General features: G+C 34.6%; 2 protein-coding genes across 3 annotated transcripts; one reads left to right on the top strand and one right to left on the bottom strand.

Annotated features, from left to right (window-relative positions):
• Nucleotides 1-2759: 2759 nt before the first annotated feature.
• On the top strand, nucleotides 2760-4605 carry LOC132098162 (fatty acid binding protein 1-B.1-like). The gene is made up of 4 exons (XM_059504333.1): nucleotides 2760-2839; nucleotides 4052-4224; nucleotides 4308-4400; nucleotides 4490-4605. The coding sequence occupies exons 1-4, from the start codon at nucleotides 2773-2775 to the stop codon at nucleotides 4541-4543; spliced, it is 387 nt and encodes a 128-aa protein (XP_059360316.1). The 5' UTR covers nucleotides 2760-2772; the 3' UTR covers nucleotides 4544-4605.
• An 885-nt stretch (nucleotides 4606-5490) lies between these two features.
• On the bottom strand, nucleotides 5491-16140 carry smyd1b (SET and MYND domain containing 1b). 2 transcript variants are annotated; one of them, XM_059504325.1, is made up of 10 exons: nucleotides 15969-16140; nucleotides 14575-14751; nucleotides 13309-13522; nucleotides 13047-13177; nucleotides 12276-12314; nucleotides 10490-10685; nucleotides 8465-8557; nucleotides 8222-8385; nucleotides 6358-6526; nucleotides 5491-5687 (listed from the first exon to the last, which is right to left on the bottom strand). In XM_059504325.1, the coding sequence occupies exons 1-10, from the start codon at nucleotides 16088-16090 to the stop codon at nucleotides 5532-5534; spliced, it is 1461 nt and encodes a 486-aa protein (XP_059360308.1). In that variant the 5' UTR covers nucleotides 16091-16140; the 3' UTR covers nucleotides 5491-5531. The 2 variants fall into 2 exon arrangements, with proteins under 2 accessions (XP_059360308.1, XP_059360309.1); XM_059504326.1 differs by lacking the exon at nucleotides 12276-12314 and having other exon boundaries at nucleotides 15969-16139.
• Nucleotides 16141-16955: the final 815 nt, after the last annotated feature.

The raw sequence follows: 16955 nt of genomic DNA, 5'->3' as shown, positions 1-16955 counted from the left end.
TGTGTGTGTGTGTGTGTGTTCCAGCTGTCCTGTAGGGGGCAACCAAGTTCTCAGAAACCCTCTGACCCTCAACAGTAAGTCCAGCTCAACAACCCAGAAGATATTTATATGATGCTTTCATAATTAAACACAAAGAATTTCATCTGTTCACAACACTAAAAGATGCTAAATATTCCTTATGTAGAATTTTAGGTCAAAGGTCATAAACGGCCACATTGTGTCCTAAGCTTGGTTATTATTCTAAAACAATTACCTGAAATAAATGTTAACTGGGAAAAACAATTCAGGTATTAACTAAGGCAACATTTCATGTATCTGTACTGAAGTACCTACAATTGAAAAAGTAAAAAATAAAAACACATTTAAAATATTAATAAAAATTGTTATCATAAACGTATGAGCGTATGACTCGGGTGAGATCAAAGAACAGTGGTTTATAGCGTCTCTGATACTGCAGCGTTTAATCTGATGAGACTCATCGTGCTGTGATGTGTTTAGGTTACGGTGATGATGATGATGATGATGAAGAGCGGCAGCAACCATTCAACCATGATTGGCTGAAGAACAGAAACATCCTGCAGCTCAACAGAATCCACCAATGAGATGAGCAGGACAGACGAAGCTCCGCCTCTATGCAAATCATCATCAATACTCAATAAACTCATTTTGATTACTTGAAATAAACATTATCTGAAATAAAATAAGATATAAACTTGTTTTATTTCAGCTACTTGCCAAGGCAACTTATCTTATTTTTGAGTTTTACTTATAATATAAAATTTATAAAACTGTTTTAAAACATTTTAAAAGAAAAGCTAATAAATCTGACAAAAAAGTAAAATGTTAACTGAAATAACATCCTAAAATTGTATAACTATTTTATTTCAGCTTAATGCTCAGTCAGCAGAAAGTACTAAAATAACCGAAATAATAATTCATATAAATATATATATACATATACATACACGCACACACACACACATTTAAAAAATAAATAAAAGGCCTGACAAAAACAGAAACAAAATTAAAAATTAAAAAGAAAACATTCTAAATAATACTGTTTTATTATTATAGTTAATAGTTCAGTTATTATAGTGTATCTCTAAATAAATTATTAAATTAAAGACAATAAAATAATATTTGTATCTTTTCTCCTAAAATCGAATAAATCCCTAATGATTCGAAAACGACAGGGTCACAATCTTTTGCGTCTAATGATAGCACAGCACTAGCAGATAATAAAGTAAATAAAGTATGTCACTGTGTAGAATTTCAGATGAGGGTCAAAGGTCATCGAGGTGGTTTGTACGTCACATGGCATCCTAAGAAGGGATATTATCATCAACTAAAAGCATTAATAAAATAGAGATGATCTGTAATCAAATATTGTTTTACAGTTGACATCAGACAGGTTTTAACAGATAAGCTGTGTGAAAGGTGGTTTATGGTTGATGTGTTTGCGCGGTGTTATCTGATAATCACTCAGCTCTGAAAGATGCAGTCCAGAGTACACATGAAGTCACAGCAGCTGACCTGAGCGCTGTTCGTGATGCTGGTAATGAGACACAGAGACGCTCAGAAATCAGTTCAGTGCTTATAGATCAAGCTTACCATGCATTTGTGCCACTCTGTATTTCATCTGATGTGGCCTGAAGGTTTTGTCCTGTGGAAAATCCCACATGCCTGATTTCTGATCCGTATCAAAGGGCGTTTGACGTGCCGTTAATTATCGAAGCGGCCTCAGAAATGCTGCTCTGTGCTACTAATCACTATTTTATCAGATTCATGACAGATTCATGATCTGCAGAAAGCACAGGCATTAGTGCACGAGCATGACAGATACTTATATGTGTCACTAAAAATAAAAGAAAAAGAAAAAACATTCAATGTTATGTAATTTTTTTATATGTATATATACAAATTTTATTTCAGCTAGTTGGCACACCAACATTTCTAATTTTTTATTGAGAATTATCTTTTCATTTTGAACTCGAAATGCTAGCCTAATTTAAACTACAACTAAAATTGAATTAAAATAGTACAACTATATAGACAAAAAAAAAACCTGGTAAAACACAAAAATTAAATAAATGTTAACGGAAATAAAATTACTTATAATTTTTGTTAACTTAATAAATTTTTTGCCAGATGCCAAGCCAACATTTCTGATTAAAATGATTGATTGGTTTAATTTTAAGTTCTAAAATAATTCAGCAAACTAAGCCTGATGAAACTGGCAAAACACAATATGTTAACTGAAATAAAATAAAAAATGTAAACTCATTTTAACTAGGCAACATTACTTATTTTCATTTAGTTCAATTTGAAGTACTAAAACAGATCAAACTAAATAAATACATTAATAAAAATGAATAAAACAATATAAAAAATACAGACAAATGAACAAAAAATAGAAATGACAAAAGCACACAACAGAAGCACTAAAACTTCCACTAAAATTTAAGTGAAAGCAGAAAATATTAAAATAATAACCTAACTGAAAATATTACAAACTACAATAGTGTTTCACTGACAATAGATTGCCCTGGTGATGATGTCATGCTGATGAGGGCAAAGGTGAAGGCCAGGATCCGATCAAACCTAACCTTTTATAGTTCTGTGCCCATTCACCCCATGTGACATTTAACCTGATTTCACAGTAATCGGCCAATCAGATTTATCCAGTCCGATTAATGATTCTTCATCTGCGTGTTTGAAGATATAAAAGCATCTCTTAGACTCTCTGGACTTACTCTACATTCACTGGTCAGCATGTCGTTCGGTGGCAAATATCAGCTGGAGAGTCAGGAGGGATTTGTGGAGTTCATGAAGGCAGTCGGTGAGTGCAAAACTAAACTGAATGCTGGATGCTAATGAACTGCTGATAAAATGCCCAGCTGCATATTGCATTGAGTATTTCATGCATTGCATTGAGTGTTTCATGTATTGCAGAGTTTGTTTTATGTATTGCACTGATTATTTAATATTATGAATTATTTGTGTTATATATAATACATTCAGTGTTTTATGTATTGCATTGAGTGTTTCATGTATTGTATCGATTATTTCGTATTATTCATTATTTGTTTCATGTATTGCATTGAGTGTTTTATGTATTTCATAGAGTTTTTTATGTATTGCATTAATTGTTTTATGTATTGCATTGCTTATTTCATATTATGCATTAATTGTTTTATGTATTGCATTGCTTATTTCATATTATGCATTATTTGTTTCATGTATTGTATTGCTTATTTCATATTATGCATTATTTGTTTCATGTATTGCATTGCTTATTTCATATTATGCATTATTTGTTTCATGTATTGCATTGCTTATTTCATATTATGCATTATTTGTTTCATGTATTGCATTGCTTATTTCATATTATGCATTATTTATTTCATGTATTGCATTGCTTATTTCATATTATGCATTATTTGTTTCATGTATTGCATTGCTTATTTCATATTATGCATTAATTGTTTTATGTATTCCATTGAGTGTTTCATGTATTGCATTAATTTTTTTATGTATTGCATTGCTTATTTCATATTATGCATTAATTGTTTTATGTATTTCATTGAGTGTTTCATGTATTGCATTAATTTTTTTATGTATGGCATTGCTTATTTCATATTATGCATTATTTGTTTCATGTATTGCATTGCTTATTTCATATTATGCATTATTTGTTTCATGTATTGCATTGCTTATTTCATATTATGCATTATTTGTTTCATGTATTGCATTGCTTATTTCATATTATGCATTATTTGTTTCATGTATTGCATTGCTTATTTCATATTATGCATTATTTGTTTCATGTATTGCATTGCTTATTTCATATTATGCATTATTTGTTTCATGTATTGCATTGGGTGTTTTATGTATTGCATTGAGTGTTTCATATTTTGCATTATTTGTTTCATGTATTGCATTGAGTGTTTCATGTATTGCATTGATTATTTCATATTATGCCTTATTAGTTTCATGTATTGCATTGAATGTTTCATGCATAGCATTGCTCATCACTTGATTATGGTTTCAGGTCTTCCTGATGATCTGATTGAGAAAGGCAAAGATATCAAGAGCGTGACTGAGATCGAGGAGAATGGAGATCAGTTCAAAGTGACCGTCACCACCGGAGCCAAAGTCATGATCAACAGCTTCACCCTCGGACAGGAGGCTGAGATCGAATCCCTGACCGGAGAGAAAATCAAGGTGATGCGGCACTCAAAGACCTGCATGCAGAAGTGTACAAGCATCTCATTGCATTGAAGATAATGCTGTCGTTTGTGTTCTAGGCTGTTGTGAATAAAGAGGGAAACAAGCTTAAGTCCGTCCTGAACAAAGTCACGTCCGTCACAGAGCTGCTGGATGGAAACACACTGGTCGATGTGAGTTAGAACAGTGTTTATCATCAGCACATGTGATGTTTTCTAGAGTTTTCTAGAGTTAAACTCATGTGATTGCTGCTGTGTTTCAGACTCTGACTCTCGGCAGCCTCGTCTACAAGAGGAGCAGCAAACGCATGGCCTAAAAAGAGACCCCACTTGACAAAAAGAATAACATAATGGGATGTTTTTATTAAAGATCTCTCAAAATCAGATTTGTGTGTTTATCTGTATTATTTGAAAGAGAAGGTTTGTGTTGTGCATGTGTTCATCTACAAATAAAACGATATAATGTAATTTTCCTTATTAGAAATAAAATAAATATTAAATGAAATAAAAGGTAAAAAGTAAACTTATTTTATTTCAGCTGAAAAAACTTAAACTAATTAAACTAAAGCCAATGAATTAAATTTAATAAATACTATATAGATCTACTTAAAATAACTAATAAAAAAATTGCTAAAACTTTTACATTAACGTGAAAAAAAATACATATATATAACAAATATATGCAAACATGTCAGTGTGAAGTAATTTCTCATCAAATGATTCTAGTTCTGATTTCTGAACGATGGATAGTGATGGATATTTGAGGAGAAACTATAAAAGAAAATCTCTTTAAAATTAAAACACAAACATCATACTTCAAACCTGATGAAATTTTAATTACAAAAAACTTTAATGACACTCAAAAACATAGAAGAGTTTTAAAAAAATCTTAGAGTTGTCACACAGTCATCACGTAGAGAAATGAATCTAGAAAATGCTGAATCTGTAACTGGAGCAGCTCTGTGTGAGATTTGCTTCCTAATCTAGATGTCTAACTTTACATACACTCGTAAAAATAAAAAAAGATGCCTTAGAAGAATCATTTTTGCTTCCACAAAGAACCATTCAGTCAAAGAATCGTATCTTTCTTAACTTTTAAAAATGTGAAGAACCTTCTTTCGCCACACAGAAACTCTTCATGAAACCATTTAGACAAAAAAAGGTTCTTCTATGGCATCGTGAAGCACCTTTATTTTTAAGAGTGTATGTTCTGAATATTGCTGCTTTTGTTACTCTTTCTGATTAAAAGCGTCTGCATAGCGTCGACGTGAGTGTGTTTGTCACAGCGGAGCGCGTCGTTGTGGTTCACTTTCTACGAAACAGGTTCTTGATGCTCTCGGTGACCGGTTCTGCCATCATCCTCATGGGCTGGTTCTGCAGTGCCGCCTCACGCATGGTGTGATAGATGTACTCGTTCTGCTTGAACATGCGCAGCTCCATCTCCGTCTGCATGCGCATGGCCTGATGGGACGACACAGACATGTTCAAATGCATGTCCTTCTAAACACACATGCTGTTATTTTTTGGGGTGACACACGCTCAACAAGTCCTTTTTGGAGTTGAAAAGTCATGCATATGTTGCTTTCAAATGCACTTATGAAGCTTGTACTGTGTATCAGAGTCATGCATTGGAATAATCTTTGCATCATGTTTTCTTATATTTTATGTTTTATTCATAAAAACGGCATTATGCATTTAATATGACATTGTTGTTATACATATTCAAATTTCTATAACTTATATGCATTGTATCTCACAAAATCATCTATTTTGCATCATGCATTTTTAAAAATATATATATATATTTAATATTATTATATTTGTATATATCTTCAGTTTTTGTTACGTATTTATGCATGGCATCTAATAAAATCACTCATTGAATAAAGTAATGTGTTTTGTAAAAAGTAATGCATGCATTATTTTATACATTTTTTATTATTAAGAATATAAATATGTACATTTACTTCTTTATGCATGGTAATTTATTGTAATGCATTGTACAGAAAGTAATTAATATGGAGTATAACGCATAATTTATGACATGCTTTCAAGTTGAAAAAATATTTTATATCATCAAAAATACTGTATATTCATATTTAACATATTATAATAATATATAACAATTTACCTCCAGGTCTTTGGTGATGGGGTGTGTCGGGCCATGGGTGATCATCAGGATGGCGTAGGCTTTGCAGATCATGCCATGAGCGATCTCGATGAAGCCACCCTGCCAGTGTGTCACGCCGGCCCTCATCGTGGCCATTCCCAGCTGAGCGTTATTGGGATGGTAGAGCTTCCTAATTCAACAGACGCACACATTAGTGTGTTGAAATTAATTGTTGCATCATTGCAGTAATAGACCGTAATCAATTATAGCCTGCTGACATCATTACCAGTATTAAATAAATGCACCCACTATTTTTTAAATCCGAGATCTTTGCACATTTGGGGAAAAAATACAAGTAGCAGAAGGCTTTATTAGACAGAATGTGTGTATGCATTGCTTGACCTTCATGCATTTCAGTGTTTGACTTTAGATATACTTAATTTCTGTTGCTTTGGAGAGCAGTACGTATTAGATGCACAAAACTCACGCACCGTTAACGTGAACTTTATGCACTAATGTGCATGCCTGTTTGTTGCACTTGCATCTACTTTTAAGATACGAAATTGATGTAAACAATCAGTTATGTTTTCAGAACAAGACAAAGCATCTGATATGTCGAAATAGATCTGTGCATTAAAGCTGCCAGTGTCTCTGATCTCATCAGTAATAATCAATCAGCAATAATGCTGATGAAAAGAGAAAAACCCATAATTATGAATGTCTGCAAACTTTCAGATACTTAAGCACTCTTAGAATCACTTTTAATTACCCCCCCTCCCTTTAATATTTTATATTTGCTTGTATGTTTTGAAGCTGTATTTAGTTGGTTAACAACTTTTTTTTATTATTATTAATTTGCAAATATTTAAAAAAGCATATAATTTGATCAAATAAAAATCACAAAATACATTTGATATAATTGTGATGCATTGTGATATCGAATTGAATCAAATCGTTGACATGATACTCGTAATCTAACCGAATTGTGAAACCAGTGATGATTCACACCCCTAACACACATAAGGGTGTTTTTAAGCATGCATGACTGAATGAAGCACTCTCTCACTCATGCATGCATGCACACACACTCACACACACACACACACACACACACTCACACTCACATGTATCCCTCCTTCATCTTGCACACAAAGGGGTTTTTAAGCATGCATGACTGAATGAAGCTCTTCCTCTCTCTCATGCATGCACACACACTCACACACACACACACACACACACACACTCACAGGTATTCCTCCACCATCTTGCACACATACAAAGGGTTTTTTAAGCATGCATGACTGAATGAAGCTCTTCCTCTCTCTCATGCATGCACACACACTCACACACACACACACTCACAGGTATTCCTCCACCATCTTGCACACATACAAAGGGGTTTTTAAGCATGCATGACTGAATGAAGCTCTTCCTCTCTCTCATGCATGCACACACACTCACATGTATCTCTCCTTCATCTTGCACACATATAAAGTTGTTTTTAAGCATGCATGACTGATTGAAGCTCTTCCTCTCTCTCATGCATGCACACACACTCACATGTATCCCTCCTTCATCTTGCACACATACAAAGGGGTTTTTAAGCATGCATGACTGAATGAAGCTCGTCCTCTCTCTCATGCATGCACACACACTCACATTTATCCCTCCTTCATCTTGCACACATATAAAGTTGTTTTTAAGCATGCATGACTGAATGAAGCACTCTCTCACTCATGCATGCATGCACACACACACATACACACACACACTCACATGTATCCCTCCTTCATCTTGCACACATACAAAGGGGTTTTTAAGCATGCATGACTGAATGAAGCACTCTCTCACTCATGCATGCATGCACACACACACACACACTCACAGGTATCCCTCCACCATCTTGCGCGCGTAAGTCGCCGCATCCTCGAAGAACTGCAGGTAGGACAGCACCTCGCTGAGCGTGCTCCACATGCGCAGCTGATAGATGTGTGTGTCGGCGAGAACGTTCTCCTGCTTCTCCACACACTCACGGCAGATCTTCACCACCTGCGCACACACACTCACATCAAACACCTGCGCTTTCATCTCCAGCGGCGCAGCTCGTCTGTATCAAACTCATCAGTACCTCGTTGTAGTTGGCTTCTATCCGGGCCTTTTCCATCTTTTCCAGCATCGTCCGGCTGTATTCTGTCACTTCTTTCACCGTTTCTTCTGGCACCTGCAGAGCAGAAGATAAAATTCAACATTAAACCTGATTTTGGCTAATAGTTCTTATGCAAACAAACCCTTTTGACATCATTTGAAAAGTTTTTTCATTTTTAAAAGTTGTTAGTCTGCAACTCATTAAATAAACTCATTAACCTAAAGAAGGCAATATACTACAAATATTTTGCCAACAGTATAGCACAAAACAATGGGAATCTCAATTATGTTGTTTACGAATCATTTTTTTGTTTTTTTTGTCACTTATTTATTCATGTTATCTAAGAAAATAATTAATTTTGCATTATGCAAAGCATAAAATAACTTTACGTTTATTGTTTATAGACACTTTTGTACTTATTACTGTGATTTAAACAAACATTTTTATCCTCTTTTGCAAAATCGATTATGTTGAGGTTATTACACCAAAAAGTTAAAATAAATGTATAATAATTAAACTAAAAAGAAATTAGCAAATTAACGGATCGATTAAGTCATTCATACTTTCCCATTATTTACAGTAATTTGATAAGCAGTAATTTACATTAAATGCATATATATTAATTTAATACAAATAAACAACACCATTATTAATGTAACTAAATGAACAGCAGCACAAACACACACAAGTCCTCCAGATGATGGAAGTCCTTCACTCTTTTATAATGAGGGTCAGTAATACGAGCCTGTGTCTCAGACTGGAATTCTGCTCCTTATCTCGTGTTCTGACTGAAGGACTGCTATATTTAACCGCACTAATCTCTCCAGAACGGCAGACAGACGTGTGAGCGCTGGAAACTCATCTGTTGTGCTTCACTCACTGCACACATGACACTACACTATTCTCCTTCATGATGTGACTCAAACCAGCTTTAATGATGCTTTCACAGGACGTTCTGGTTGTTTTTATTTTTGGTCACTGTCTGCTTTCACTGCATTTAAAAAAAATCGTCTTTCTGTGTTCTGTGTATTTTTGTGGCAGGGATGCATGCTGAATCTTATTTCTGTCACACAATAAAAACATTCAGAAAATAGTGAATTTAATCTTAGAATTCAGAGAAAAAAGGTCTGTTTAGATATCTTCTGAGGAAAAAAAAAAAGTCAGAAATGTAAGATTCATTCAAAGTGGAAAACTGTTTATTCTTTTCGTTTAAAAAAATGTTTTTAATTTAAATATATATATTAAATATGATAATATTATGTAACATGAGCTATGCATGGAATCTTATAAAATTATACATTTTGCATCAAGTAATTTCCATACCCTGTCAATAAGCATATTTCTTGCTAAAACTAAAAAATAAAACCATTAAAAAAAATTGTTACTTGAAAGCAACAAAGCATCTGTTACTGGAGTAAAATAATAATAATAATAAATATTTTTTCATCAAACTTTTTTTTTTATATATATATATATATATTTAAACATATATTTAAAATGTTTTAGGAAAAACTATTTAAAATGACAAAAACACAAGACATTTATTAAAAATTTAACAAAAAATGAAAAGGGATTAATAACTAATAAAAGTTATTACATCTTGCAATTCTTAGTTTTTTCTTCTTCTCAGAATTCTGAGTCTCCTCTGAGAGAAAAAAAATCTGAATAGCAGGATTTAACCTCAGAATTCAGGAAAAGAATTGCTAGAATTGAGAGATTTGGATTCAGAACTCAGAACGTTTTTATTCTTGTACTGCATGCCAGAAACAAGCATTACCATTCACATTTAGCAGAAGCTTTTATCCAAAGTGACTTACAAATGAGCAAGCAATCAATATAGCGAGTGATACACAAGTGCTATAACAAATCTCAGTTAGTCTACACGAAGCAAGGCTGCTTTTGTTAATTGCATGATAAATAAATGGATAGAACACAAACAGATTAGAGCTTCCACGCTTGTGTGATGTTAGTGCACATGTGACCTGTACTCAGAGAGACTGGATTCACCTTCTCTCCCTCCAGAAGCGCTCCGGCCATCTTCAGGTCGTCGTTGGTTTTGTTGGTGCAGTGTTCGCAGGTGCAGTCGAAGAAATACTGCTGCTTCAGCAAACGCCTGCGATCTTCAGACAGGTTCAGATAGTCCACATACGACACGGTCACTTCTTCTCCAGGGCTGATCTTTCCCAGCGCTCGCAGCTCAATTCTGCGACAGTGGGAGTGTGATGATTAGAAACAGATCCAGAACTCAGAAGCCCTGCAGATCAAGTAAGTTAACATGAAGAAACACTAACTACTGAGTCGTATAGATCATATACAACATCTTCACTTGATCTGACAGCAGACACAGAAACAATGGGTCTTTTTCACTTTCTCGTGATTGTGTGGATCGTTCAGATTCATATTCATACGCAAAGACGACACATTTCACAACACACAGATTCATTTTTACAAATTTAGAAACTCTCTGCAAATGTGATGTTCACTGAAGACACGCCGCAAGACGTTTGTCGTCCTCAAAACCATCTCAAACTCAATAAAACCCTTTAAATACAGGTCACTGCTTACATTTAAAATAACACACATTTTCATGAATACTGCATGTGGTTGACGTGTATCAGTGGTTTTAGTTGTTCTCACATTTACTACATTTAGAATAACATTTCAGAATTGTTTTTACTTGTTCGTGAAGCGCAGGTTTCACACACAAATTCGCTGCACAAATATCTTTTACTTTGTATTTTTTTGTCTTGTTTTCATTAAAACTACCTAAAAATACCTAAAAAAAAAATGAGGATGCATTTACTTGCCAACCAAGAAAGGGGTCATAAAAAATAAACTTAGTAAAAAAAAAAAGAAAAAAAAAATGTATTTATTTTTTTGACGCCACAAAATTTTTTCCACCTTGTTTTAAGCATAAACTCTTTTTTTATTATTATTATTATAAAAAAAAAACAAGACTTACGATCATGAGTCATTTTATTTCTCAATTAAACATATTTTTTAAAAAATCTGAAAAATGCATCAAAAAGAAAAATATCAAACGGTGGGCTCAGAAAAACTAACTTGTCTCCCTTTGAATTAAGTTAATTTTTCCGTCCCCACAGCAGATATTAGTTCTTTTTCAAGCTTAAACTCACTTCATTTTGATGCATTTTTTAATTAAAAAAGACATTTTGCTTCTCAAGTAAATGTGTCTTGATTTATGAATGCGTAGATATTTCACTAGTAAACAAGACAAAAATATTTAACATAATTCAATGCAATTTTTTGATTTAGATAAATTAATAAATGCATGTAAAGTATGATTTAAGATCATTAATTTAGATTTTATATATATTTCTGCAGTGTTTGCATGCTAAGTGAATGAGACCCAATGCCACACAGACACACAGACAAACCTGACAAATGTGGTTTGAGACGAGTGCAGGAAGTCGTAAACTCACAAGTATTTGCATATTAAAGAGTGATTAGTTGTGGCAGCTGTCAAGACAGAAATGTGTCGGAAGAATCTTCCATTAGGTGTGAAAGAGATTAGAAGAGAATGAAGACAAAAGGACCAACCACCCATCAGCATTCGCCTTACAAACACCAGGGAAGAAAATCTTTTGCACTTTTTTGCACTTTTGTATTTGCAGTGTACATAGTATGAAATAAATGTATTTTTCGTCTATCTATCTTTGACTCTGTGGTGTGTTTTGGCTGTGTTTGGGTAGTTGGAGTGCTGGATGTGATGACAGAAAGCGGAGAGATGAAGATCTGATGAAGATTTAGAGGTAGAGCTGAACAGACCCACCTCTTCTGAGAGTGAAACATAGAATCAACAGCCGACTGACTGAAACACAAAGCAAGAAGCCACTGAATCTCAGGATACTGTTCTCAATCAAGTCCTGTTCTGGTTTTCACATTAAACAACTGCATTTTAATTCATTGCATTTAATCATGCACATTACGCCTCTGAAAGTTGATTTTATTATAAATACAGTAAATACACTAACACTTTTTTAATGCTCAACGAGGATGCATTTATTCGATTAAAAATACAGTAAAAATGTGAAATATTATTCTGATTTAAAACATCTGTTTTCTATGTGAATATCTGTTAAAGTGTAATTTATTTCTGTGATGCTCCGCTGTATTTTCAGCATCATTCCTCCAGTCTTCAGTGTATATAAATATAAATATACCGATTGCAGAAAACACTTCTGAAATGGAAATCTTTAGTGACTGTCTGTACTGACACTTTTGATCAATTTAATGCATCCCTTTTTTTTTTTTTTTTTATAAACTCAAATAAATCTGAGCGCGAATCTTTTGCATGCTAGATGCCACGCATGTGAGTGATTTAAAGGTAAATTAGAAGACATCATGAGTTGAATGTGACATTGGCTTTTCATGGAAACCTGCATCACATGAGCCGCAGGGTTATTCCCTTCCTGACTCTTTCAGTTCAGACTCTCACTTCCTCTGCCATCTTCTCTCTGATTCCTCTCCCACCCACCGTACTTTCACCTGTCTGCTCTCACGCTCCTCCAGAGGATGTGAAGACCGGGGTTTCTGCACTTACTTGCCGTTGTTGAGGATGACGGTGCAGTTGGGCCAGCAGTCGTGATTGACCAGACACAGGTTCGGGAACAAACCCACGCCGACGGCCTGCAGCCCTCGCTGATCGCTCACCATAAACCCGTTACAGTTGATCTGACACACATGAGAGAAGAGCTGAACAGAGCTGGGCCATTGCACTGGAACATTTGCAAGTTTAATTAAGAGGATGCTATTTGAATCATGTTTTAAACAAGCATCCAACACGAGGAGTGTAATACACGTACCACTCCGAGGATGTGGGAGACGCTGTCCACTGTGTGTGGTTTACTGGAGCGAGGCCAGAAGTCTAGGAAGTTGTGTATGTCCACTTTGAAGTCCTTGAGGTCGTCTTCGGAGATGTCATAGAGGTGGTCCTCCAGCTCCTCCAGCGTGGTCAGCTGTGTGTCCGAGACCACGCTGCCCTCCTTATCCTGACGCCACAAGATACGAGCGGCGAGACTAACACACACAACATCATGTGTGTCACATATGAGCATGAACATGTGCAGACTGTTAATCCATGACATAAAAATAGATTGAAAACACCAGCGTAAATGTGCATGCGCTGCACAAAATGAACAGGTTTTGTGTTTGTGTTTCAAGCTGATTGATTGTAGGCTTCATTGATCTGAGTTCATGCACCTCAGTTTTTTTATTTTTAGTTGAAAAGCATTTTTTGATAATTTTGGCTCAATAACTGAGGTTTAATGAGGCCTACGATCAGTCAGCTCAAAAATAAGACACACAAAACCTGTGCTAAATGAAAGAAAACAGGATTATATAAAGATTAAAGACAGTATTTGGATAGACCAGTCCTTTTAAAATGTAACAAGGTAGGGGAAAAAAAACAAAACAAAAGCATAAAGTTATAAAAAATTGTTTGTGAAGTTGTTTTATGCAGCATGTGAGCAAAGTCAGTATGTTTTAGTATGATTATTAGTCCAACAAGGATTTTGGGAATAATGAAAGCATTAACTATCGATAGTTTTGGCAATATTCACTCAAAACCCGAGGTTAATGAGTTAATGAAAACAGCACAAATGAAACTACACTCTTGAAAATAAAGGTGTTTGAAAGGTTTTTCACAGCGATGCCAAAGAAGAACCATTTTTGGTTCCACAAAGAACCATTCAGTCAAAGAACCATATCTTTGTGAAACAGACGTTAAAGGATCTTTATAGAACCATTTAGACATCAAAGGCTCTTGGCATCGTGAAGCACCTTTATTTTTAAGAGTGAAGGTTATCAAAAATTGTTTGTGAAGTTGTGTGAGCAAAGGAATGTGTCACACACACACACACACACACACACACACACACACACACTCACACACACACACACACACACACACACACAAGACCAAATGACCCAAAAACAACCTTTTAATGGTAAACTTTTTTTGTTATTTTTTTTATTTGATTTATTTCTGATTCTGGTCAGCCACTGAAGCTTTAAGTCATGAGCATCTTGAAGATGCATGTGTAAGACAAGCTTGGTGAAGCGTTTCTTACCGGACGTTTTCATTGGGCGCTTTGCCGTAGCTCTTGATAGCAGCACACTCCTGCTTGTGCTCTTCCCAAGCGGCACGCTGACAGGTTCTGTCACAGTACTGAGCAAACCTGCACTGACCGCAGCGCTGCAGCTTCTCCTGCCGCCGGAAACAGCTGTGACAGATGCTGGAGGCGTGACTGCAGCACACAGAGCAGATTCACATTCACTTCTGACTGATGTCTTTCATGATCATCTCTCTCATGCAATGCTATTTTTATACAGAAAGTTTAAATGGAAAAACCGATTCTTCATGGAGAGACAGTGACTTTCTGAGTTGCTTGAATCTAATCTGGATTTTACAGGCTGTTTTTAGACCGTTTTGGGTCTGGAACTGCTTCACTGATTATCTTTTAGTTATATATAGATCATCAGCAGCCACAGAGCATAGGACACGACTGAACTGACCCCAGCGATCACTTAAACATCAATCCCAGTCAGTGCATCACTGATAGATAGTAGAAATTGATTTTAGAAACGATTTATTTTATTATTCATTAATTTTCACTAAGAAATTGCTTGTAAGTTTCACAATTACAAAGAAACACATTGAATTAAATGTGGATTTTTCAAGTAGAAAAAATACAATGTTACTTTCTTGTAAAATGCACAAAATCTTTGTTTCTTTTACAACTTCCAAAATAAAAATATTTAATTTATTAATTTAATTTAATTAATTTTTTTTATTTAATTAAGGTTTTAAGAAATGTTGCGTATTTTTAAAAATATTTTATTTATTTATTTATATAAATTCTTAAGTTCAGTTCCCGTTCTAGTTATTTTTCTAGGTATAAACATTAATTTAAGAAAAAATAAAATAGACATATTGTTTTGGCAACAAGATAAAATAAGTTAAAGTTTTAAACTTTTTTTTTCCAGTTCAAATTTTCTTGATTCCATTTAACGATTTAATGATTTTTTTAAGGTTTTAGTTTAGTTTTTTTTTTAGTTTTTTTTATTATTATTTCAAATAATATAAATATTTATTAATTTTTTTAAACATTTAAACATTTATTTTAATTATTTCAAGTAACAAAAATCTTCACAGTTTTAGTTTTAGATAATAATATTATGATCATAATACAACTTCGACTCTCTTTAATTTTCTTGAAGAACTTATTTCAGTTTATTTCATCTCCATATCTGAAATCTGATTATTTTTCTTGCCCCATTGTCAGATATTTCTGCTTGTTTTACGCAAAAACTCACTTAACTTTGATGCATTTTTACAGAAAACAAGACTTAATATCTTAAATAATTAAATTTTCAATGCATCTTGATTCATGAATGTTTAGATATTTATACTAGAAAACAATTCACTAAGTAACAAAATCATTTTTTTGCAGTGAACTCTTACCTGTCAAACACGACTGAAGCGAAAGGCGGTTCAGCGAACAGAACGTCTCCGGCCCAAACCTCTTTGATGGCCCGCAGACCCCTGCCTTTCCCCGGAGAGTCAAACACTTCCACAAACTCCATGTCTGCCGTCTTCCCCGATGCCGATGAGCTTCTGTATGGCAGCTGGGATTCACCAGCTCTTACTAAAATAGCCCAAGCCTCAGCTGTACCATGTTGGGGGTTCACAGGGGGTCCGAGGCGTCGATGCACGACTACAGACGGGATGCATCTCAATCAAACCCAGAGCTTTGAGAAGAGAGCAGAAAGTATTGCATGCAACAGTTAAATCTGGAGAAGATTCAGCACTCATATAGCTATCAAACATTTGCATGCTTCTCATATAAATGTGACTTTTACCTCGACGTAAAAGCCTCGTTCAGGATCCAGCAGGATATTTTTGGCCCTCAGTTGGAGCCGCCAATCAAGAGAGGAGAAGAGACAGCTGGACGCATGTGTTCTAGCACTTTCCTCAACCCTGACACATTCTGGTGCCTTCGGACACAAATCCAGAACAATGCTAAAGAAGAAAAATATTACCCTGCTTATTTGTAGCAATAGCCAACAATACATTGTATGGGTCAAAATGATCAATTTTTCTTTTATGCCAAAAATCATTAGGATATTAAGTAAAGATCATGTTTCATTAGGAACTTAATGTTTGATTAGTAATATGCATTGCTAAGAACTGCATTTGAACAACTTTAAAGATGATTTTCTTAATATTTAGATTTTTTCACTCCCTCAGATTCCAGATTTCCAAATATTGTCCTCCTCACAAACCACACATCAATGCCAAAATTATTTATTCAGATGAGGCATAAATCTAAAAAAAATTCAAAAAACTGAAAGTTATGTCTGTTTTTGTGCTCCAGGGTCACAAATGTGAAAAAGCACAATCAATTCACAAACACTGGGATGAAATAACCTGATTTTGTTACTTGATCTG

The sequence above is a fragment of the Carassius carassius genome, chromosome 21 (genome assembly GCF_963082965.1).
Source record: "Carassius carassius chromosome 21, fCarCar2.1, whole genome shotgun sequence".
Classification (NCBI taxonomy): domain Eukaryota; kingdom Metazoa; phylum Chordata; class Actinopteri; order Cypriniformes; family Cyprinidae; genus Carassius; species Carassius carassius.
Note: the sequence above shows the minus strand (reverse complement) of the source record. Positions and strands in the feature narration are given on the sequence as shown.